Genomic DNA, 25089 nt, shown 5'->3' with positions numbered 1-25089 from the left:
CTTCGGGCCAATCGTCGCGGTCGGGCGTGCCCAGGATCGCGCAGATTTTGTGCAACTGATCGATTTCAGAGTTGCCGGGAAACAGCGGACGACACGTGTAGAGTTCGGCAGTGATACAGCCGAGCGCCCACAAGTCAATGGGCGCGCCATAGCGCGTATCGTGTAGCAGTACCTCGGGAGCGCGGTACCAACGCGTCGAGACATAGTCTGTGTAGGGCGGCCGCGAGCGTACCTCGCGCGCCAAACCCAGATCAGCGATCTTCACCAATTCGGGACCACAACACAACAAATTCTCGGGCTTCAGATCTCGGTGGAAGAAACCATGTCGATGCATGTGCGCAAGGCCCTGTAACACTTGGTATATGATATTGCGCAGCACCGGCTCAGGAAATGGTCGCTCCGCGTCGCGTATCAACTGGTACAAATTGCCGCGCATGTACTCGAATACAAAGTATAAAGTGTCATTCTCGCGTATGACCTCTCGTAGTTTGACAATGTTAGCGTGATTAAGCTTCTTTAAAGATTTAACCTCACGCAAATTCATCGCTTCGTCCCAAGAATAGTATTTGCGTTTCATGCGCTTGATGGCCACCTTCTCGCCGGTGTCTCGTCGCTGTGCGAGCACCACTGACCCGTACGTGCCGTCGCCGAGTTGCTGTAACACCACATACCGGTTCATGGCGGCCAGCTGCCGCTACGGTGCCTCGTCGCTTATTCGACCACACAGCGTACAAATTCTGCACTTACAACTGCTACCAAGTCATTTTAATCAATTATTGTCACCACATAACTAAATTCTCTTGCAATTTACTTATTCGTATAGAATTAAATAGCGAACGAAATTTCTACTGATGTCAAGTCCATAAAGCTCCGTTCTGTAAAGCTGTATCCATATAATAATATTAATAATATGATTTTACAATAGTGCATAATATAATTTCACAAGTAGGTATTATTAGTAAATAAATGAAGTTGTTACTCGTGTACACAAATAGAATTTGCGTTATACAATACATTTTTCTTGAAAAATAATGTGTTCTATTATATATTTTTCGTCACCATAGAAACCGCCCCAGTCACCGCGCGCGTTTTTTTGTCCCAAAGAAGATATTCTCGTGATCACCACCTCAGAAGACTTATTTTATACAATATATTTTCCAGATATCACAACAAAAAATACTATATGTCAGTGTGCAAATGTTTAATTTAACTTTAATAAGAGCTTTATTTTAATAAAAATAATGGTTATGTTGGGTTTCTTTGAAGTGGTGTAACTACATAGTAAAGGGCCCGCGGCAAATTTCAAACAGGGCCCGTCCGAATAGGAAAATCTGTAACTATAATATATCTGGATAATGGATATATACCAATAGATAGATAACATATATATATTATAGACTCCAGTTTTAAATTCGATGAAAAAATTTTAGAACTGTAAGTAAATGAGTGAAAGTTGGCGGTTATAAGTATTTTTCGACCTATATAAGTAGGTATATGCAATTTAATTTAGCATCTACTTATATACATAACAAAAGCTTTGTCAACCTCGTAGATCATTTTTGTTTACGCTTTCGTTATTCATTGCTAATTATCTCGATAATTTTTCTCACGATTCTAACTGAAGGCCGTGTATCCGTGGCTATGAATAAATTAAAAAAATTGACGTCTGTAAGTTCTGTTATGTTATGTATCAGCTGAGACTAGGCAGTATGGTCGTAAGACCTGTCCTCTAGGGACGAAGAAAAAAAATAGCAACAGCTGTCAATTGTCATTCTTATTACGGATTGTGAGAATTATTGAGATGTCAATATTGATAGGATTGAATTTCCATATATATTATAATTCTCTTTGCCCTACATTTTTATTTCTTGCACAAATATAGTACATTTTAGATATTAGAACTGAACTTGCTATTTGTTTTGTTCTGAAATCAATGTTTTAGCAAATGTGACATAGTATTTCTTACAATCCGCACATTGTGATTTATTTATCATTGAATGAATTAAATACATTTTTGTCTGTTCTCGGGGACTATAATTATGACTTTTATCCGAAGGTGCATATTCCCTTGCAACAAATACATACAGCAATGTCAAAACAGTTTTATCATCAGGAAATACAGCAATAAGGTTGGAAGTGAAGCAATATCATAACCTTTGTCGAAAAGTAGCGGCGCAATGCTTAATTTCGATAATGTCGTAGAGCGAGCAATCGGAGCTTATCCCATCCGCGAGCGAGGCGGCGTGGCCGCGGCGCGTGGTGTCGGGCTTGCAGCCGACAGGCACGCTGCACATCGGTAACTACTTCGGGGCAGTGCGCCGCTGCGTGCGGCTGCAGGACAGCGGTGACGATCTAATGCTTTTTATAGCTGACCTGCACTCGCTCACCACACACCAGGTACGACTCCAGTCTTCCATATTCAATTTACGAGGCATGAGATGCAAGTAGGTCTCTCTCCACAAGCACAGCCTTGCACATGTTATTTGAATAGTCAATGTGTATGCACAGGATCCAGATTCGTTGCACGCGAACACACTGGAGTTAACTGCGTACCTGCTGGCGAGTGGTGTGGATCCTGAACGCAGTATTATGTTTGTGCAATCATCAGTGGCGCGTCACGCAGAGCTCTGCTGGCTTCTTGCGTGCCTTGCCACCAATGCACGATTAGCTCATTTGCCACAATACAAAGAGAAGTCTGCCAAAATGAAAGAAGTCCCAATTGGTTTGTTACTATATCCTGTCCTTCAGGTAAATATTTAATTTTAATTAATGTTGTGCATGTAATGGTATATGGATAATTTACATGTCTGATTATAAAACCACGCACCACATTGATCACAATTTCTCTGGGAAAACCTAATCCTATATTATGGACTTCTTGGGATAAATCATTCAGCATTGGCAAAGTAGTGCCAATAGTACCTATGTTCTTAAATTTACTTATGTATAATTTATCACATTGTAAGCAGATAGTGATCACTTCTGTATGGTTACAGATATTATTGTAGTGTAAACTTTAAAGGAAGTAATATTATTGGGATAGGTGTTATATCAGAATTTCATATTTGATTGCTTATTATGGTACAAACAGTATGTTTAGACACACAGGATGTTATCACACTCACTATGGTGAAGGTACATTTTTCCACAATTATAGGATAGTAAGATAACATTATATTGATAATATGTTGGTTATAATGTGGATTCCAAAAGTGGTATGCCTTTTGTTAAATTTAAAAAAAATGTCTGACAACCGTAAATAATAATAACACATAATGTTTTCCAATTAAATATCATGATGGTTTACAAAACTTTTGTAAACCATCATGATATTTCATTTATTAGGTGTTGATTACACTCATGCCAACTTGAAACACCTTTTCAGGAATTAAAGTTCTACTGTAAATTTTTCAGAATAAATAGTAACCTATAAATATATTAATCTCATCCAAGACATAAGCTATTTGTGTCCAATAATTCTATTTCTGCATTTATTTCAAACAAAATTACAAAATATTCACAAAATCTCATTTATTTATATATGTAATTATATAAAAAATAATATAATTAATGCATTGTCTATAAAAAAGTAAAAACGTTAGCCTAATGTTCATTGTCTACATAATAGTATTCCTAAATTTACAATCTGTATATATTGTTGGATTTTAGTAAAGAATTATTTATCCAATCCAATAACAATATGTTGTGATTGGCCATATTGTAGATTTTTTTTACATTAACTTTCTTTTTTATTTGACATATTCAGCGATTGTCAAATACAACGAGAATAATACTGTGGAACATATCACTGTCTACATATTTTAATTACAATTATTTTGGATGGAAAATTAAATTGTTATGGCCAAGTAAAAATCAATCATTCATTATTGCCAAGGACCTAAAAGCTGATTAAATGGAGCTATTAACCCATAAAAACTTATTAAAAATCTATCATAATTATTTGTTTGAAATGTTAGAAATGGGTCTTTATCCAGAAATTGGCCAAGCAATACCAGGAACAAATAAAAGAAAACAAAGATATGCAGTCCAATAAGATTCTTTAAGTATTTGGATGGCTTTGTGTTTCCCACACATTTCTACCAGTATTCACTTCGTAGTTGGATGGGTCAGCTCAGTCCACTCATAACAAATATTCTTTGCGTAAGTTATAACTTTACGCCAAGGGGATAAATAAATACAATGAATGCAATCATTAACATTTAATAGTTGAATGGGTGAAATTGGTGATGCACGTGTGCAGGCGGCAGACGTGCTGGTGTACCGCGGCACGCACGTGCCCGTGGGCATCGACCAACTGCAGCACCTGCAAGTGGCGGCGCAGCTCGTGCGCACCTTCCACCACCGCTACGGACGAGTTTTCCCCACGCCGCAAGCCATTCTATCAGGTGGATTTAGTTGCTTCATCAACATATCCCTGTTTTCTACTATTGGTCGTTTGACGATGTGCGCTTCACAGGGGATGGTAGCGAGCGGTTGAGAAGTCTACGAGATCCTACCAAGAAAATGTCCAAATCGGACTCCGATCCCAAGTCGCGGATTCTGCTAAGCGACCCCGACTCTGTCATCGAACTGAAAGTGAGAAAAGCCGTAACCGATTTTACGCCTCAGGTTAGTGTCACCGCGTCGCGACGTGTGATCAACAGGGATGTTTCTATTTTTTTATGTATATCCTAGTTTTACAAAGGACAGAATATTCCTTACTAAACGTAATTATATTTCAGGTGACGTTCGACCCGGAGTCGAGGCCGGGCGTGTCGAATCTGGTGATGTTACATTGCCTTGCCGAAGATAAGCTGCCCGAAGAGGCGGTGGAAGAAGCAGAGGGCTTGACAACAGCTCAATATAAGCGAGTCGTCGCCTCCGCGCTTTGCTCAGCCATACGTCCCGTGCGAGAGCGAGCCGCACGCCTGCTGGAGCGGCCCGCAGTGCTGCGCGACGTGCTGCGGCTGGGCGCGGCGAGAGCGCGCGTGCGCGCCGACGAGGTGTACGAGGACGTGGCAACGCGCCTGGGCCTTTCGGCGACTGTTCTGGCGGACACGGCGCGCGCCGCAGCTCGACGCCGATGATTAGAGACGGAGGTGCTGTGTGACGTGGTGCTGCAACGGCGCCAGCGCATGCTCTACGAGAGGCGCGGGATGAGCGGCGTGGGCAGCGTGCGCGGAGTGCGGCGCGTGCGCGGCGTGCGTGGCAGCGACCGACGGCGCAGGCACGCGCTCGCGCAGTAGTGTTACCAGGTCGCGCAACAAATCCACTGCTTGCACTACGGCCTCTGCTTGTTTCTCTGCTGCAAGTGCGCTACGTAATGCGGCTTCGGCGAGCAATTCCTCAGTATTAAGGCGTGTACCCTCGCCGCCACCAGTCGCAGAGTCTTCAGACCGCATGTCGTCCTCTAAAGGCGTGGGTTTGCGTTCTTCGTCTGAGTGACTGCCGCGTCTACCGCTACCCGTTGTGACTGTTAAGAGAACAAAAAGTATTGTTCTAGTAGATAATAATATAATTAGTTTAACTAAGAGAATAGACTCGAGTTCTTATATTATGAGCATCACATATATTATGAGTCATCAGAATGTAAAAAGTGTGTTAGCGAGATGAAAAAAAGAAGTGTGAATGAGAGACAAAGTTTAGGAATGGTGGACAAAACAGATTGAGACTGAAATGAATGATTTAAGAAGCGAATTACTAGAAAACTACATTTTTGTTTTGAACAAATCCCATATACATGGTCATTCTCACCTTGCATTACTCAATGAAACCACATACTTATCAACTGGAAAATAACATTTTACAATAAGTTACTTGAGTCGTAGATGTAAAATAAAATAGGGTAAGTTTTGAACAAAATAAATATTAATAAAGTCATTTTAATTTTATGCATCCTAATGCCAATACTACTACTCTAAGAGAATTCGTCGCCGGGGTAACATCACACTTTCCATCAGAAATACATTCACACATATGCCATATTCACTTTAAACTATAAAACGATCAAAAAATTAAAAACCAAGATGTTTTATAAAAATATTTATTATTCATTGATATTCATTGATGATTTTTGACACAATATCAGCTTATGTGAAGATGTGTATTCATTTAGTAACGCAATGTCAACATGACTCGGTATACTACAGATGAAATCAATTTATATTTATATGGAAACCAGATAAATTTTATTATTTGTTTAAGAGAGAAACATGCCACAATGGCATGTAAAGAGAGATGGGCTGTCCTGGGTTGTGTCAATTCTGAAGAGTTTGAAAATTTATATCTACTAATGATTCATTCTTTTTATCAACTGGTTCAAATCTTTGATGATGATTTCCTTTAAATAATGTATTTATAATAACAGAACTATGATGTAAACTAATTTAAAAATACATATATGACATTAATTTTCTAACAAGAGGTTGCTTATGTACCATGTGTACAAAGTGTTCAAATAAATAAATAGTGGCATGGGGAAAAAAAACATTGATCTTGTAAATTTACCTAGAGTGCTAAGTGCTCCTGTGTTATTTTTCTTAAGTTAGGATGAAATGGTAAACAAACTGGCATATTCACTCTTATAACTATTGATCATACCTCACCGTTACTATAAAAAGGATTGGTATAACGTTGCAAAGTTATAATAGTAACTCACTATCCCGTCCTCCGTTGTTGAATATGTTCTGCAGACGCTCCTCAGCGCTCGACAGGTCCCCGAGCGCGCCGCCCGCCGCAGACTTCTTTCGCGCTTTATATTTGATGTCGGCCCAATACTGCGTAAGTTACACATAAAATTATGGACGATTCGAGTTCCACAGCCGGGGCGCGGCATTCAATAACAATATAAATATTATACTTGAAGTGAGACCCACCCGACACCACTTATCGGGAGATTTGTGTGCGCCGCCACTGCCTGCAGCTACCGCGTTCAAGCGCTCCGCTAGAAGCCGCCACAACTTACACGAACTAAATCGAGAGTAAATAGATTGTTTTCCCGCGGCAAAGTCAGGATGATCTTCCATAAACGACAAAAGCAGATCCAGTTGTTCCGAACTCACTCTACACCTTGTCAAAACGGCGGCGGTCATATCGGCGTCTTCGAAACATTATACGGGGTGCGCTTTGCTAATTAAGCATTTACTGTAATGTAACACCAAATGTTCTATGAACTAAAATAAAATATAGTTAATAGATAGCTAAGAAATAATATAAACTAAAAGAATTTGTTGCATGCTGTGTCTGTGTCAGCTTGGAGACAAAAAACTTACGAAGTATGAAATAAACTAGAAACTTGATCAACATTGAAGTTGTCAACAGAGTTGTCAGTTTTCACAGGTGTCACAGGATTCTTTTTTAAATTTATTACTGCTCTGCAAAACAAGTCTATTGAGCCCTTTCCATATAATACAATTTCTCCCCTGTTTATGGAATTTAAATAATTGTGTATAATTTATAGCATTGTATTTTTGTTTTTTTATCGGCTGAACGACATGTACCCGTGACTATAATAAAGCAATGTTTTTTTATAGCGTGCACCATAGAGCAAGTAATATACTACGTAAGAAGAAGCGGCACTTAGTACATTAATTTTAGGCGCCCGTACATATACATGAACACAGTTTAGATAAGATTTTGTCACATCAACATTATGCATAAAAATGACGCAAGGCCTCTTATGGGGTTAGGTTGTTTGGAGAATTACACCACGGTATCCCCTGTCTGTCGTAAAAGACGACTAATAGGGGCCGCCATCGGGATCGTCGGCGGGCGGCAAGGAGCCGTCCGCTCCTAGAGTACGTTTTGCACATTTCGCACATTGTAGTGACCCCCGGGATGGACGGTAGTATGGGAGGTAGGCCTCATACTGCCGTTGACGCTGAGGGCATCCTTGGGTTACGCTGGGGCTTCTGAGCCTCCGTTCCCCCATAAGAGATGGGCCGTACCAGGTGGAACCGCTCAAGGCCGGCTGTGGACGACGACTTAGACACTTTCGTCATAGGAAGCTCGTAGCCGTCTCTAATGCGCCGAAGAAGGCCACCGCGGAGTTTTATTTGGTATGCGGTACGTTGTACATAAGTTAGGGACTCTGCTCGGCCGTCGCCTGAAGGTCATCATGAAATCCAGACGACTCAACGCCGGGTTGTAAGGCACGGTGATTCCAACATAACTGCCCAGTCGCCTCCCCACGAAGGCTGGGCAGTAGTCATAATCACTTTCTCCGCGAAACCAAAAAAAAGGCACGTTTTTTATTCAATGGATAATATGATGCCGATTATATTATATCGATAATAATTGCTGACCATAAATTTTACATAAGTATAAATTATGATTTAATTTGAATTATTAAAATGAAAACATGTACAATTTTTAATAATTCCCTTCATGTAATAAAAAATTATTGTCACAATATACACAATAGTGTTCGCGAATTTCTTATGTATATGTATTCAGTTTATGTATCTTACTTAAAAATTCATTACAGTTTAATTTTCCGTTATTTATAGCCAATTTTATATAGAAATTGAACAATATGATAGCAGATATTACAGATATTATGATCTTTTCCGTCCAATTGACATTTACTATGATTACAATCATTGCAGAGACAAATTTATAAATTTCGCAAGTGTCTTTTTATTAGTTCTTTTCTCCATTGTTACACACAAAATAAATGAAATATACAAATGTAAACACAATTGGAGTCTTGATCTAGGAATAATAAGACTCTTATTAATCCGTGATACTCTTATTATAAGAGTCATCATTTCGTAAACACACACGAAACACATCTCTTAAAGAAAAATATACACGAAACGGAGGAGCAGGCTCAATTTGACAATCAATATTTGACAAAAGCACAAGTTATTATTAAATGTAATCGCAATTAAAAAGCGGCGATAGCCGTGTTGGTTGTGGAACGGACTGCCGAGACGAATGTCCAAATCCAGGTTCAAAACCTAAAAGGCACACACATCTAATTTTTCTAAAAATTATGTATGTATTCTTTGTGAATTATCGCTTACTTTAACAGGGAAGGGAAACATCGTGAGGAAAGCTGCATACCGGAGAAGTTATCTATAGGAATTTCGAGGGTGTGTGAAGTCTGCCAATTCGCACTAGGCCTGCGTGGTGGACTAAGGCCTAATCCCTCTCAGTAGTAGAGGAGGCCCGTGCCCAACAGTGGTGGGACAGGATATAATACAGGGGTGATGTTATTATAGTAAAACAGAAGGGAGAAATATAAATACAACTTACTTCAGAGATTATGTTTTATTATTCGGACAGCGTTTCGCCTTATACTAGTGCACACAATTATATGTCCATTGAAATGAATGCCTTGGGTTTTTATCAGAGTTTTTATACCCGTCATTTAACAGTTGGATGTCATGTCACGAACAATCAACAGCGGACCATAGGCAATATTGATACTGCTGGCTGGCTCGAGTGGAAGTTGCGGCATTCAACCTCCGTGGCATGGCTTTAGTTTTGGCTTTGGCTTGGCTTGGCTTTGGCTTTGACTTGGCTTAACACATGGCTGCATCGCTGGCTTTGCTTGACATTTGCTGTGTCGTTACAATATATAATCGCAATTATACAGAATTAGAAATTAAAGTCCAACAATAACAAACTAGCATAAATAATGGCGGCCAATTGTCAGCTATCATGATAGCCAACATTTTTTCTAGACTTTAGGTCTATTATGTTGGTACTAGATGTAACCTAAAGTTTTGTCATCCAAAAATAAACTCTATGGTACGAAAATAAGATACATAGTCATTCTTAGAAAACCCTGACCCTAACATCATTACACTAAATGTTCTAAGTGTCAACCCTCTGGCGCGCACTGTATTTTATAAAATATAGGTTATGTTTTTTTCTTTAATTTTGACAAAAGTAAAAGTTCTTATTCTAGTTCAGTTCTTATATTAGTTGGTAGTCTGTAGAAAATAATTGTCTCGGAAAGTTTTAAATATAATTATAGTTCACGTATTTTTGTCTAAGTTATAAACTGTTATTAAATGCCTTATGAAGTAGTATTTATGAAGTAGAAACCTTATACCCTATTATTCGAATATCATTGGTGGAAACTGGAAGGAACTGGAACCATTGAGTCAATGCAACATGTCAACATAGTCACAACTGATTTACCCGTGTTGACTCAAATATCGAAGTTTTCTATAGGTAGCTAAGCGTAGGTAGGGTTTGCACCGGATATTTCCCTCCGGAGATCTTTAACTTTTTCAACTCTCTTCGGCGTAGTACCATTGCAGCAATACCTATATTATTGCGACAGAAAAAGGCAAGCCAAAAAGTAGGTGCATTGGTTGCGCCTCTGTTTACCTCTTCGAGGTTTAAAGGTGTGTTTAAAAAAAGGTCATCAGAAAAGGGGCAGCGAACATTTTTTGGCCCAGGAGACCTGAATAGCTGAGACCAGGATTTGGTGAGTCATAATATTCAAATAATTAAGTAATCAGAGACTAGTCTTCTTGCCTCTGACCGAAAGCCCTATACCCTAAGTAATATATGGTTTTATATTATTCATGACAGTGAAAACCCAAGAAAAATCTTCCAATAACTGTTATCTGGTCAAATTTGTAGTTTAATTGACTTTTGATTTATACCTATGTGATTGTAGGTTTTGCTGTAAGATATTATAGATATTATTTATATATTTATTTATTTTTATATATGTATATATATATGTATTTTTTTTTTTTATATATATATCTATATATTTATATATGCGAGTATGTTTTAATTACATTTGTTTACTATTTCTCTTCTTATTTGTTTTTCACTTCTTTTATTATACACCTACCTCCGTCCTCTCTACACCACCCCAAGGTTGACTGGGAGAGAATGCCCATGGCATTAAGTCCGCCTGTATACCATGTGTACAAAGTGTTAATAAATAATAAATAATAATATTACATATTATAAGATGAAGTAGCATGCCATTTCTGTTTGAATGCTATAAATATATACTGAGTGGAGCTACAAGCAAAAGCTAGTATATTATTAAGCTTAAAATAAAGTACTACAATTAAACAAAAATATAAGTCCCATTATCCTAAAAACATTAAAAGTACTCAAATCTCAGATACCATGGATTTCTTGTTTCTTATAAGTAAGCCGATTGATTCTCATAATAAGGTGTTTTTTATATTGCTGATTTTTACATTGACTTTACATTGTTTTAATAATTGTTGTATGCAGATCTTAATTATATCTTCCAAAATAATAATCAGTCCCCTAAGGAAGTTTCCTGGTAGCTACAGCTCTTAAGGTGGTTGTGCTTTAGCCCCCGTCCATAAATTCACTTTGCATAATGTTTCTAATTGCTTCCTTTGAAAAGGTTAAAATCCATTTACATTATCTTTTGTTATTCCTGGTGGCATCATCTTATCAACTGTCATTATATGTAATGCTCATGTAATATTTTTTACATTTTTATATGTTTGATAAATAATAAAGAAACTTTTTATCACCAAACATGCACTGAGTATTTTTATCCTGTTATAATTACTAAACTTATGTTATAAATAAATCCTTTACAAAATGACTACTTACCATTTTTGGGGTACATGCAGGTGATTGATGATTGAAACACAGAATTACATAATAACTGTTTATTGTACTTGATGGTTGTACAATGAGTGACTAGTCTACATTCTAGAGCAATGAGTGCTTATATTATAAATAATAACATACAAGTAAAGTACACTGGTACAGTCGCGTATAACCGCTACAGTAGTGATATAGAAATGATTTTGCGAAACGGGCGATAGCACCTCTGAAAAATAAAGCCGTGGGCGAACTTCTCGATCGACCTCCTTCGTAACTACCAAGGATCGATTTAGAAAATTGGCGCCGCCTGTAAATGTAACTTTTTTATTGATTGTAATCCTATAAAGAATGATTAGTTTTGTATGTCTACAAGTTGCAGCGGGCAGACGAGGATGTCGGCGGTGGTGTTGCGCGCAGCCGCTCGGTGCACGAGCTCGGCGGCGGGCGGGCGCATGCGCGCGTGGCGGGTGCACGGCTACGAGCCCGCCGAGCCGCGGCTGGAGGAGGCGCGCGTGCCGGCGCTGCGCGCGCCCGACGAGCTGCTGGTGCGCGTGCACGCCGCCTCCGTCAACCCTCTCGACGTCGCCATGCTAGGTGAGAGTCGGTGGTGAGGCCGCAGGTCGCGGCGGGCGGCGGGCGGCGACCAGCACTGAGCATCCGCGGTGTCGGCAGGCGGGTACGGCGCGCGCGTGCTGAACACGCTGCGCGCGGCGGAGGGCGGCGAGGGCGTGGAGTTCCCGCTGGTGCCGGGGCGCGACTTCGTGGGCGTGGTGGAGCGCGCGGGCGCGGCGGCGCGGCTGCGGCGCGGCGAGCGCGTGTGGGGCGTGGTGCCGCCGCACCGGCAGGGCACGCACGCACAGTACGTCGTCGTACGCGACTCCTGGGTAATCGACCTGGCTATGTTTTGTAACAATTATTTTCATATTATAATTAATATGCTTCCACTTAATATGAGTTATCACGCCACGATGCTAATTGCAGTAAGTAAATACCTGTAGACCGGAATATAAGCAGGGCTTACCTATAGGTGCTCAGAATTACGAGTATGATAGATGTTTCCGGGTTACAGATTGGGTTTTGTAGCTGCAATAGCTCTAACCCACAGGCTGTCGGATGTCGTTGGTCATGCGAAGGGACATAGGGTCTACATGTCATTCACGATGTTCCATAAAGGATGCTCTGAGGGTGATTGATGATGTTCGAGATGATTAAGTCATCATCGATCACATGTCTTCGAAGATAAGTTAATCCATTCTAACTGGGACGTAGTACCCCCAGTCCAGTGTGTTTCCAAAGATATGTTTTGCTCGGAGCTGCACTGTCGGATTTTCCCTCGTTACTATTTCTAACGAGGCACACGCACTTGTCATTTATCACTTTAGGAGTACTCAGAGGCGTAACTACTGCACCCACTTTTCGCTTTGTGTATTCCGCCGCATGATATATTTGGCGAACCTATTGTTATGGTGCATATCGGGCTGCGTTATGCAAAAACATCGGTTGAAAATGTTGCACAAACTACTTATATCATCAAAACTTACAAACACAGCTCTCCTGAAAAAAAACACTCTAAGCCTTACGACCTTATGCGTAGAAGGCATCGATATGTTAAAGTTCATTCGATTTGCTTGACAAGTTCGTTCAGTATTCGTATATATATATAAACGGAGTACGTATTTTTTGCAGCATTAATGACGTGTTAACGGTTCCATGGAAACGTATATGCTACTATTTATTCATTAAGACGTATACTGTAAAAGAATCATGCTGGACAATACCGTGTGAACTGTGAACCGAGGCTAACGGTGCGGCGAAGCGTTGCGGTGTATAAGTATTGGCGAGGTGACTGCTGACAATGCGCTGCAGCTCTCATGTCTGAACAATGTGAGGCCGTCGGTCATCGGAGTATAATTCACAACGTACTCTAGTGAGACAAACGCAGATAACAAAATGTCACACAAACAATAAGTACCCAGACTACCACACCATGCGTGTGTGTGTGTGTGTGTGTGTGTGTGCAGGCGGGGCCGGCGCCGCGCGCGCTGGCGGACGCGGCGGCGGCGGGCGCGCTGTACGCGGGGCTGACGGCGTGCGGCGCCGTGCGGGCTGCCGCGCCGCGCCCGCGCGCTCGCGTGCTGCTGCTGGGGCTGGGCGGCGTGGGGCACGCGGCGCTGCAGCTGCTGGTGCGCGAGCGCGCGAACGTGGTGGTCGGCTGTTCGCCCGACCTGTGTGCGCGTGCGCTACAACTGGGCGCCGTCGACGCACTCGACCGTCTCGCGCCCGACTATGATGCGCAACTGGAACGTGCCGGCCCGTGAGTATGCATCGTGGGCCTCGTCTTCGTCTGTATTTCAGCGCTGCTGAACCTATCATCGTCGCATTGCTTCTCTCGCGAGCAGGTTCGACGCAATCGTGGACTGCGCCGGCCTCGGCGGTTGGGAAGCGAGCGCACGACGCTGGCGGTTCGGGCGCTATGTGACGCTGACGACTCCGTTATTGCGAGAGGCCGACGAGCGAGGATTGGGTTTGGGATTCGCATCGGCCGCACTGAGTTTGCTGGCGCAGAACGCGCGCGCCTGTAGTGCGCAGTCCGCGCGTCCGCCCGGCGCTGCCGTGTGGGCGCCCCCGCACGTGCGTTGGGTGTACTTCATGCCGCGCGCCGCGGACATCGAGCTGCTGCGGCGGCTGGCGGAGGCGGGGCAGGTGAGTGCGGGCGGCGGGTGGCGGCGGGTGGCGGCGCGGCGGCGCGACGCGCGGCGGCTGACGGTGCGTGTGGTTGCAGTTCTCGGTGTGCGTGGAGCGCGTGTACGCGTGGGCGGCGGCGCGCGAGGCGTACGCGCGCGCGGCGGGCGGCGGGGCGCGCGGCAAGCTCGTGCTGGACTTCACCGACCCGACGGACCCGACACAACAGTAACAGCTTATATATCGCGACATGGTACTTATTATTACTTTAAATTCACTTTTTTTTGTTTGCATGCGATTCGCTAATTTTATTTCACAATATTTTACAGAGCCGAGCGGGCGACACCACAGAACACATTATTATTATGAATAAATTTAGAACGCATATCGTCCACTGTTAGTATCAGTTCCGATAGTCCCAAAAGCAAACATGTACTTACTTACACACCAGAGCGTGAATTGTCACTAAAATTAATACGGTGACAAACAATAATTGTGGTGTGTAATGTTAGAGCAATAAAACAAAACTTGTAATTATAACACACAGTTTCTTTGGACAGGGACGCTCAAGTGACTGCTTCACTTTACACAGTTATGCTTTGTGGTTTATAACTAACATGTTCACCATAGACACAACAGATGGCGCTATTAATTATTTTGGTACAGATCTAACAACCGCACTTACCAAAATAATATGGGCACACAACAATTAACAGTTTCTCAAAAAAATATTAAACATTTTTTACATTCTGTATACCTAACAACTGCATAAAATAATAATGCTTAGTGTTACCCAATCCCTTTGTAAAAAGGTCCGCAGGCATTTCAGCAGTTTCTAAATACTTAAGTTCTACAAACTTTTTAGTAACACATTCTTTACAAAAATGGTAGCGGACATCTATATGTTTAGTTCTTTTATTGAAGCAATTATTTGAGATCAACTTAATTGCACCCTGATTATCATTAAATAAATTAATGGTGTATGACTCAACAGTTATTTCTTTTAACAAAATAATCAAATAAATTGCTTCCCTGCAAGCATCAGTTATGCCCATGTATTCAGCTTCAGTACTTGAGAGGGCAACTGTTTTTTGTTTCTTTGCCTCTCATGAAACTACACTACCTGCTAACATAAAACATAAACCTGTATAAGATCTTCTGTCTATAACATTATTCCCCCAATCTGCATCTACAAACCCTTCTAAATTTGACTTACCACATTTAGTATATTTTAATCCAAAATGTTTAGTTTTCTTAAGATATTTCAAAATTCGTTTTGCATATGCCCAAGTTTCAAGATTATAGCAATTATTAAATTGACTCAGAAAACTAACTGAATATGCAATGTCACGTCTAGTCAACACAGCTAAATACATTAGCCCACCAATGAGTTGCTGATAGGGTATACGCTTTTCACAATTGTTATTAAAGTTAATATTTAATTTAGTCTCTAAAGGTGTGTCAGCTACTTTACAACCTGCCATATTAAATTTATTTAATAACTGATTAATATAATTTTCTTGGCTTAATGTAACTGTGCCTTTAACTTTATCAATATTAACAGCCATTCCTAAACAATTTTTAACCTGACCTAAATCTTTTATTTTGAACTTTGAAGCCAATACCTTTTTTAAATTATTACATTCACTAATATCATTTGTAAACACAAAAAAGTCATCTACATACAAGGTTACTATTGTCTTTTTATGATCATTATTTTTTGTGTACAAACATGGTTCTAATTTATATCGCTTATAACCAAGGCTAACTAGATAATCATCCACTTTCCTATACCAGGCCCTTGAGGACTGCTTAAGACCATATATAGCTCGGTTTAATTTAACTACCGTTTTATTACAGTTATCTTTAGATTCTAGCAAACATTCAGGTGCTTCCATATAGATTGTTTCCTCAAGGTCCCCATTTAGGAATGCTGTAGTGACATCAAGGTGCATAACTTCTAACCCAAGTTTCACAGATAATGCAAACAATAACCTTAAGGTTGAATGCCTAACCACAGGTGAAAAAGTTTCTACATAGTCTACATTTTGCTTCTGCATATAGCCTTTGGCTACCAAACGAGCACGGTATCTAATGTTATTATCATTGTCTAGTTTTTTACGTAGCACCCACTTACACTTCACTACAGTTTCACCCTTCTTTGGCTTATCCACTAGCTCCCATGCATTGCTGTCCTCAAAAGACTGAAGTTCCTCCTTGACTGCCAATAGCCAATTTTCCTTTTCTGCTCCCTGTAATGCTTCTTCTAGGGATAGTCCATTTGCATCATCAAATGCTTCCTCAGATATACACATATTAGTCATCCGATATCGCTCAGGCTTCCTCTTGGTTCGGATGGGTCTTACCCGCTTCTCAGGTAAGTCATAACCATCTTCATGTTCACTGGGAACATAAGGGTCATCTGGGTAATCTGATGGTTTACATACTGTATCACCTCCAATCACATCTTCTGAACTTGATGTGTCCTTGTCAGATATCTCCCGCACTGAAGATGAATTTTCTATATTTTCAATAATCGGTAAGCTAACATCAAGATTCTTTTCTTCTTCCATGACAATAACATCCCTGCTTATTATCACACGTTTTGTTCTAGGGTTGAATATTCGATAACCTTTGATGTCATCTGGATAGCCCACAAGAATGTGCTTTTCTGATTTTCTGTCCCATTTATGGCGCCTCTCTTTAGCAACATGGGCCATGACGGTGCTACCAAATATTCTGAGGTGACTTATATCAGGCTCACAGCCAGTCCAGACTTCATAAGGAGTTCTTTCATTTAAAGTAAGTAAACAGCAGTATTAGTGGCTTCTGCCCAGAACTCTTTACCCATACCTGCATCAAATAGCAGACACCTGGCTTTCTCTACAATAGTACGATTATTGCGCTCTGATAAGCCATTTTGTTCAGGGGTATATGGGGTAGTCCTTTGATGAATTATACCCTCCTCTTTGAGAAATGAATCAAATTTCTTATTACAGTACTCACATCCGTTGTCACTTCTTAGAATCTTTATTTTCTTATTACTTTGTTTTTCAACTTTAGCTTTAAATTCTTTGAAACATCTTAAAGCTTCATTTCTGTGTTTAATGAAATAAACAAACAACATACGACTATAGTCATCAATAAATAGTATAAAGTATCTGGAACCAGCAAGTGATTCATGCTCCATAGGTCCACAAATATCAGTATGGACTAAATGAAGCAATTCTTTTGCTTCTTGAACCTTCATTTCCAAATGGTAAACGACACTGTTTGCCTTCACAACAGATTGTACATGTTGCCTTACCAAAATCTACCTTTTCTTGAAGATTCATACCTTCAACAGCTATTTTCATCTTACTAAGATATTTGTCATTAAGATGGCCTAATCTGCGATGCCATATATTACTTGACACTGACAAATTTGCTGCTAAATTTTCAGGCACTTTTAATTTGTATACACCATTATTCAACATAGCTGTAGCGACCAGTTCGCCTTTTTTGTTGAAGACTTCACAACCATTCTTGGTAAATTTTACTGTATTACCGGTCTTTATTAACTGGCTGACTGACAGTAAGTTAGTAGTCAAACCTGGAGCACACAATACGTTCTTGACTGTAACTTCAAATTCACATTGATCAGTCTTTGTAACAATATTCACATCGCCGGTAAACAATACTTGCAATCTCTCACTGTTAGCGATACAAATACGATAAAAAAAAAAATGTCCTTTATCTTATGATACTTTGCATTCTCTACCCACTCTTCATTCGCCGTCAAATGCATACTTGCTCCTGAGTCAATATACCAGTCATATTTATTAAACTGAGCACTTAAAAACACTGTACTGAATACGTTATTGGGTTTGCGTTGCACTTCCTTTTTAGATATGTTGATGTTAAAATTATTTGGACACTGATTCTTATAATGTCCTGGTTCTTTGCAACGGTAACATTTGACGTGACTCTTGGCGCCAACATTGACGTTTGGTTGCGATTGAGTTCTTTGCGCGGTGGCCATAGGTAATTTATTTTTCTTATGTTGCCATTTCTGCGTTCTACTTGCGAATGCACTGCTAACCTCGTTAGATTGGTTACTTCCACTCACTTCCGTTTCCATGTCCATGAGCTTGGTTCTAATGGCGTCCGTTGTAATTTGTATGCCGGAATGCTCGATCGCCATTATCATCGGCTTAAAATTCTCTGTCAATCCAGCCAACAACAGGCAACCGATCCACTCATAACTGATATTAAAACCTGTCCCACTCAGTTTCTGCCCCGTTTCGACTATTTGCGTTACGTATGACTGCATCGAGACACAATTTTCCAAACGAATTGAGATTAAATTACGTAAAAGTGATATTCTTCGTGTAAATCCCGAGTCATCAAATAATGTCTTCAGCTTGTTCCATAGTTCCAAAGTAGTTTTAACTTCTTTTATATGGACATATAACGCAGTATCTATAGTCATCACTAACTTTGCCTTAGTTCTCGCGTCATCTGCGGCTTCTATCTTTTTCCCGGTTTCTGGTCTGATGCAGTGCAGCATATCTTCCAGGACTAGAAAATTTTCCGCGGCGAACAGCCATTCGTTGTAGTTTTCCCGGCCTTTTAACTTGGGAACATTTACAATATAATTCAATGCCATTCTTGCAACTATTATTGTATAAAGTAACTAATAACATTTAACTATTATTGTATCAATGTTTCACCACTTTTTAACAGAGAAACACAACTATTTAAAAGACAAACTAAGGATTCTGGGCCCATAACCTGTAATGTTAGAGCAATAAAACAAAACTTGTAATTATAACACACAGTTTCTTTGGACAGGGACGCTCAAGTGACTGCTTCACTTTACACAGTTATGCTTTGTGGTTTATAACTAACATGTTCACCATAGACACAACAGATGGCGCTATTAATTATTTTGGTACAGATCTAACATGGTGTATGGTAGATGCGTTCAAAAATAGCACTTCGGACTATGTTCTTCGTACTGGAAAATATGATTTAAGTTAACAATAGGCAATCTTAACAACGTATTACACACGATTACCTTGTAAACGGTATAGCCCTAACGCATCCTTCTCTAGACATTGGACATGTTGAACGACGATATGTAAGATATATTGTGATAAAAAATCGGCTTCACGACCACGTCCGCGTGGCCTCTCTTACATTTCTGTATTCTGTACACGACTCCGCCACTCGATATGTATAAAATGTTTGTTGTTAAAATGTTATCGCAGACGAAAAGAAACTTTAAGTACTTATGTAATTATAACGAGTTTTAAATTAGATTCCAAAGTCATACAAAGAGCAGACACCCCACAATGTAATTTTACTACCGCGGCGGGCCGGCGGGTCGGCGGGCCGAGTCACGGGAAGCTCAACTCGCTTTCATCGATATCTTACTTGAGTGCCTTTAATAAATACTTACGAAAAGTTAGTACTTAGTTGTTTTAATTTATATTGGTGATGTCTAAATTGTAAATACATATTATATAAGTACATTAATTGTAAGTGTGTATATAGCCACTGCTAGCTCATGTCTGTGCAATGTGCATGGGCTATTAGTGGCGAATGTATTACTGATTTGTCTCTGTAATGTAAAACGTGAATTGAAAAGAATATATTAATATTACATTGCTTGTGTTTTAATAATTTGTTATTAACGGGTACATAGATAAGGTTTAAGTATTTTTTGTTTGTAATAGTTTTTCTTGCTAAAATTAATCTTAAGTTTGTTGTCTTATTTCATACTACTGTGACCATGTTCGATAAACGATCACTAGCGCTTTTTTCGATTTATTATGAAAAAACCAATCGGAACAATATTTTTGATATCGTTATAATCGAAGCCTCGGCCTATAGATTTTTTGTATATGTTTGGATGTTGTTAGAAGTAACACTTAGATCAGATAGACAAATTCTTTGAATGAAATGGGGGTTGCTATTTGTCTCGAAAACTCCCTATTGAGACTGAAGGCCGAGCCACGATGCTGCCGGTGAGTGGTGAGTTGAGAGTTGGCGCAACAAGCGGCGCGGTTCTGACGCCACGAACGACGTGTAGCGACGCCGCCATCCGCCCTCTACGACTGGTATTCTTCTTTCTCCATACATGTAAGACGCTCGCGTCCCCGCTCGGGCGGCGACTCTTGACCTGTTTGATACTTCCCCGTTCATTACAGTTCTTGCCGCTCGAGGCTTAAAAGCACATTTTCGTGGCTGAGCCGATATTCCGCGAAAAGACCGTAGACAGATACACACAAACAGCATAATACTTCGAGCCTTCGCGGGGGACGCGTGGCGCAAAACTGAAGATTTGTATCACACTAATTTAACATTAATCATTACACTAATTTACATGACTTATCAACGACAAAAAACATATTCGTGTAGCGGTATTCTTTCGGTATTCTTTCCTTACTTTGTGTCTCTACATATAGGAAAAAAAATTATATATCCAGAACGTCCATTTTTTTATATAGTTGTTAAGATAAGATAAGGTTTTTATAAAGAAAATTAACAATAGACAGTTAAAAATGGATAATGGCATTTTTTATAAATATTATCATTTATATTTATCACAACAGATCTGATGGATTATGAAAGAAATAACTTAGGATTGTAAAACTATCAATTGATTTATTTTGAACAGCAAAGACTAGACAATGACCAATGAAGTATATAATTTCTTAATTTAAAGCGGCATACTGCCAGTACTAATATAGCTCACATTGGTTGTTATTGTTTGGTTTACTCTTTTACGATACAGTTTCAACAAGATCAACAAATTACCTAGGATATTTTGTCCCAAAAACCTTAATAGTATTGCTCAAATGGTTCCAAATCTTGTTGATATTGCTCACTAGGTTCATCATTCATGCCACCAATATATATCTTTTATGGCTTATTTAAAAAAAATACCTTTGAAAGAGTACCAGGCTGTCTTTTCTACTTCGGCTAAAAATCAGTTTGGATGTAGTTCAGATACTTACACAATTTAGATGGTATTTTTATATAAAAATAATACTTACTTTTAAATCACAGATGTTTACAAAATAGAACGATAAACATATTTAAACAATTGCGGGTAGATAAAAAGCAAAGACCTCCATATCTCAGAATTGTTACGTGCTACGAAAAAAATAAATAAAACCATTTTAATTATCATCCATAGGCTACATAAATAATAGGTAAGTAATTATATTGTTTCATTTCATATTTGGTGACGATTGACCGCGGCGATGTCATCACTTTCACAAAATTCATGACTATGATTGTCTTTTGGACTGATGTCCTAGACTCCACTGGTGTTATCTAAGCGTAGGTGGCGGAATAATCATTTTTTTTAAATAATAGTCACTACAGGTAACATATATATGAATAACAGATATAATTTGTAGATAACTAAACACTTGAACATCGCCTTGGAGGAAAAAACGGTGTTAAACATACGAAATTTGATTTCTAGAATTAGATTAATCACAACTATATGTATCTATACCTACATATGTTTTTATAGCATGAAATCACCAAACGAACAAGTGACTCAGCTGATAGTAAGATCGACCTTCTACGCACACGCAATGTTGGACTTATTGTCACTCTAGTAAAGTAAAGAATTAAGAAAGTATCTAGTCGTTGCCTACAGGCGAGTGGGTGTGAGCTGTATTAAATAATACTAGGATTGCACCTTTAAAATTAACTGGATGTCCTGCTTATTATATACCTAAACATGTCTAAACATGCATAATAATATAGACCTAATAATGTCATGTTGCTTTACACTTAGGAACGTCCCGCTAGAAAATTGATTGCCTCATGACAGTTGGTCTTTCGTATGCCAAGTCGATACGCCGGTGACACACTGTAGGTATATGTGAGCCAGTACCAACGAATAGATCGCTGCGAGATCACAATATCGTCGGTTATAATGATTATATTTTACATGTAGGCTGAAAGTAGTCACACAAAGGTGGAACGATTCACGAATCTTTGTTATCAATGAGTCACATCCGTTTGTAGTCGTCTTCGTGTGAGTGTGCGCAGCGCGGCGTGCAGTGCGTAATGCATATTATACAGTGTCCGTACGGTGTACTCCCGAGTTCTGAGTCCCGACGCGAGGTAGCCCCGCGCCTGCGCTGTGCAATGTACATGATGGTGACTGTTGGAGTAGCGCGGCGCGCGTGATTGCTCTCATCTGGTCGGTTATCAGCGAGACCTTGTTCACGGTTCACTGATAACGTGGGCTTACATAACGTGATGAAACCGCCGTGCAAATGCGAACAGTACAGAGGTCAGTACGAGAGCGCCGCTATCTGTCGCCGCGCCGAGCCTCTCGCGGCGAATCTGTGCTGTTCCATGGCCCCTACAATCAATAAATAGCGCACAAACGCTTAATACAACCGATTAAATTAGAGTACTTACCTAACACCTGCACCTATGTATTTTACTAGACAATTAGACTAACTTTGCTAATAGTGTGTTCATAAGAGATCCTGTCAGATAGGTATTTGGATACTTAACCATAATTGGTAAACCTACTTATTTGGCACTGTGTGCTACGGCGTGTGTGCCGGCTAGCTGCTGCCAACGAGTGCAACTTCACCTCGTGTCGGACAAAATGACACTCATCAGCAGATACCAGATTATAATATAAGATACTTATATTATGCATTTGCATATTTTGGTCATTTTTGAATAAGTACCTAATGCCTGTTGCTATTTTCGCAATATTAATATTATATATTAAATACATACTTAGGTACATAGTATAATATACATAGCTAATTTACAACGTAACGTAGTACGTTGCATTGTCGACCAAGCTTATTAAGATGGTTGAACCGAAAAATAATCCAAGATTTGATATTCGCACAAATAAGTTATCTTTTTAATGAGGCGAGTCAAATTTTATCGGGGACTATGAGTGTTAGCTTAGCCCCAAGCTGATGGACAACAGAAAACCTAATATCATTTTGCCCTCCCCCCGAGGCATTTCTAGTGCGCTCGGTTTCCACACCGAATGCACGGGCGTCATCTGCCGCGGCCCAAAGCAATAGGCTCACAGTTCAGTGTGTAAACCTCTTAGTCCTAATAAATATTTATTGAGGCCTATGAGGGCTCGTGAACATTTCCCCTCCATGAACCCTCCGCCCATCCTAAAATCCTTCCCCCTTACTTCCCTCCCGACTCTCGCTCGTGCACCTGCAGTCGCTAAGACGAATCTAATATCCCATTCGCAGGTTTCCCCGGTGCTACCGCCCTGTGGATACAAGAGGTGTGGATAATTCCATCACGGTATCTCCTGCCTGCCTGTCGTATGAGGCGTCTAATAGAGGCCATCGGGGAGTCGCGGGCGGGTGGCAGGGGGCCGCGTATGTGGTGACCCTCGGGATGGATGGTAATGATAATGATGATGGAGTGTAAGGTGCTCTCGCTCTGGCGTTAACGCTGCGTTGTGTTGCCTGTGTTGTGTGGGGGTTTGGAGCAAGAAGAACGAACCCGAGATCTCAACGTGATAGTCATACCGCGTACGTAATAAATAGGTACAACTATGCCAATCTATACTTCGGTGGAGAATATTAATAATAGGTACGACATACTTTATAAGTATATACCTGTGCCTGCGGCGGCGTAGTGTGCCGGGAAGTTGTAGTCGTAGTCGAACATCGCAGAGGCACATGCTTCACACTCGTGAAACTAGCACTGCGGTTGTGGACTGATCTGCCCAAATAGCTTAGGTACTATATTATTATCTAAGTACTATATTTTTTTTTATGGTAAGTATATTGGAAAAATATGATTCCTAACAGGTTTGTGCACTCGTGTGGGAATAGAATATTTTTTATTTTGCAAGTACTTACATAAATTATTGTACTGCCCTAAACTAAATGTATTTTTTTTTGTGTTGATTGATTGATTAATTCCCAGCCGAATTTCGGGCACGGTGGCCAATTTCAACGGAGATCAGCCAAGTACGCAGCGGATAATATTGTGCACACGTGTCTTCATAAAACACAGGTGCTCTCTCTATTCCTTTACTCTCATAGTTCGGTGAGAAGGCAATCCCGACATGACTGGAGCGAGATTAGGCGCAGGACCGACAGCCGTGTTTTCCGAGGCACGCGGGTACCACACCGCCAACTTCGTGACTCCGAGGTGCAACTAAGTAGTTTTTTAAGATGGAAAAACCCAGTCGCAATTATTTTGGGTCGACTCGGGATTCGAACCCAGGACATCAGCGCAGTAGTCACGCTCATACCGTGTACAGATACAACTACGCCACCGAGTTAGTCGAGTATTGTTTATATTATATACAGGTACTTAACTACGTTATACCTTTGAACTGATTTTGAAAAGAGCAAAAATAGAGTTACTTGCCCGATTTTCCCTGGTGGAAACTGTTTACCAAATCGGTGACAAAGAATTTTTTTATAGAAAGTATAAGTACCTATTATGTTTAACACTAAAAAATAAAATAAATTAGGTATATTAATACTTACTAAGAAAATAAATATTGTCCTTTTATTTTATTTGTTCCTACCAAATTGTACGCATCAACATATTTTTATATTCATGTTATGTTGGTAGGAGAACCTACATACAAATTGTATGCTGATTAAAAGTAAAAAAAAGACTAATCTGTTTTTTCAATTAATACTTATAGCATATTTAAAAAAAAAGTTGAATGTTTGTTTCGGAATTTTTAAGTTGCATATAGTTTGATCTCTACTCATTATTCATTGCTCATGTCTTAGGACTTCGAGTTATGGCTCGCAATGAGTGTTTCCAGACGTCCCGTATTTACCGGGACGTCCCGTATTT

General features: G+C 40.1%; 4 protein-coding genes across 6 annotated transcripts; 2 read left to right on the top strand and 2 right to left on the bottom strand.

The window, feature by feature from the left end:
* On the bottom strand, nt 1–1047 carry LOC119189368 (serine/threonine-protein kinase MAK-like; the record flags this gene model as incomplete). Its single annotated transcript, XM_037438747.1, is given in 1 exon segment — nt 1–1047. A coding segment is annotated over 1 exon segment (679 nt), but the record flags the coding sequence as incomplete, so codon positions are not given.
* A 716-nt stretch (nt 1048–1763) lies between these two features.
* Nucleotides 1764–6487, top strand: LOC119189394 (tryptophan--tRNA ligase, mitochondrial-like). The gene is made up of 6 exons (XM_037438883.1): nt 1764–2129; nt 2203–2397; nt 2509–2748; nt 4262–4406; nt 4478–4629; nt 4743–6487. Exons 1-6 carry the CDS (start codon nt 2040–2042, stop codon nt 5085–5087), a joined length of 1167 nt encoding a protein of 388 aa, XP_037294780.1. The 5' UTR covers nt 1764–2039; the 3' UTR covers nt 5088–6487.
* LOC115451360 lies at nt 4206–7483 on the bottom strand. 2 transcript variants are annotated; one of them, XM_030179646.2, is made up of 4 exons: nt 7272–7483; nt 6876–7143; nt 6659–6776; nt 4206–5473 (listed from the first exon to the last, which is right to left on the bottom strand). In XM_030179646.2, the coding sequence occupies exons 2-4, from the start codon at nt 7089–7091 to the stop codon at nt 5088–5090; spliced, it is 720 nt and encodes a 239-aa protein (XP_030035506.1). In that variant the 5' UTR covers nt 7092–7143; nt 7272–7483; the 3' UTR covers nt 4206–5087. The 2 variants fall into 2 exon arrangements, with proteins under 2 accessions (XP_030035506.1, XP_037294781.1); XM_037438884.1 differs by having other exon boundaries at nt 6876–7318.
* A 2331-nt stretch (nt 7484–9814) lies between these two features.
* LOC115451365 (reticulon-4-interacting protein 1, mitochondrial) lies at nt 9815–17979 on the top strand. Of its 2 annotated transcripts, none has more exons than XM_037438794.1 (7): nt 9815–10444; nt 11951–12165; nt 12244–12455; nt 13593–13885; nt 13971–14274; nt 14354–14506; nt 14583–17979. In XM_037438794.1, the coding sequence occupies exons 2-6, from the start codon at nt 11964–11966 to the stop codon at nt 14483–14485; spliced, it is 1143 nt and encodes a 380-aa protein (XP_037294691.1). In that variant the 5' UTR covers nt 9815–10444; nt 11951–11963; the 3' UTR covers nt 14486–14506; nt 14583–17979. The 2 variants fall into 2 exon arrangements, with proteins under 2 accessions (XP_037294691.1, XP_037294690.1); XM_037438793.1 differs by having other exon boundaries at nt 9816–10444; nt 11945–12165.
* Nucleotides 17980–25089: the final 7110 nt, after the last annotated feature.

Source organism: Manduca sexta, chromosome 15 (assembly GCF_014839805.1).
Source record: "Manduca sexta isolate Smith_Timp_Sample1 chromosome 15, JHU_Msex_v1.0, whole genome shotgun sequence".
In the NCBI taxonomy this organism is placed as follows: domain Eukaryota; kingdom Metazoa; phylum Arthropoda; class Insecta; order Lepidoptera; family Sphingidae; genus Manduca; species Manduca sexta.
This window is presented reverse-complemented; position numbering and strand designations above follow the sequence as displayed.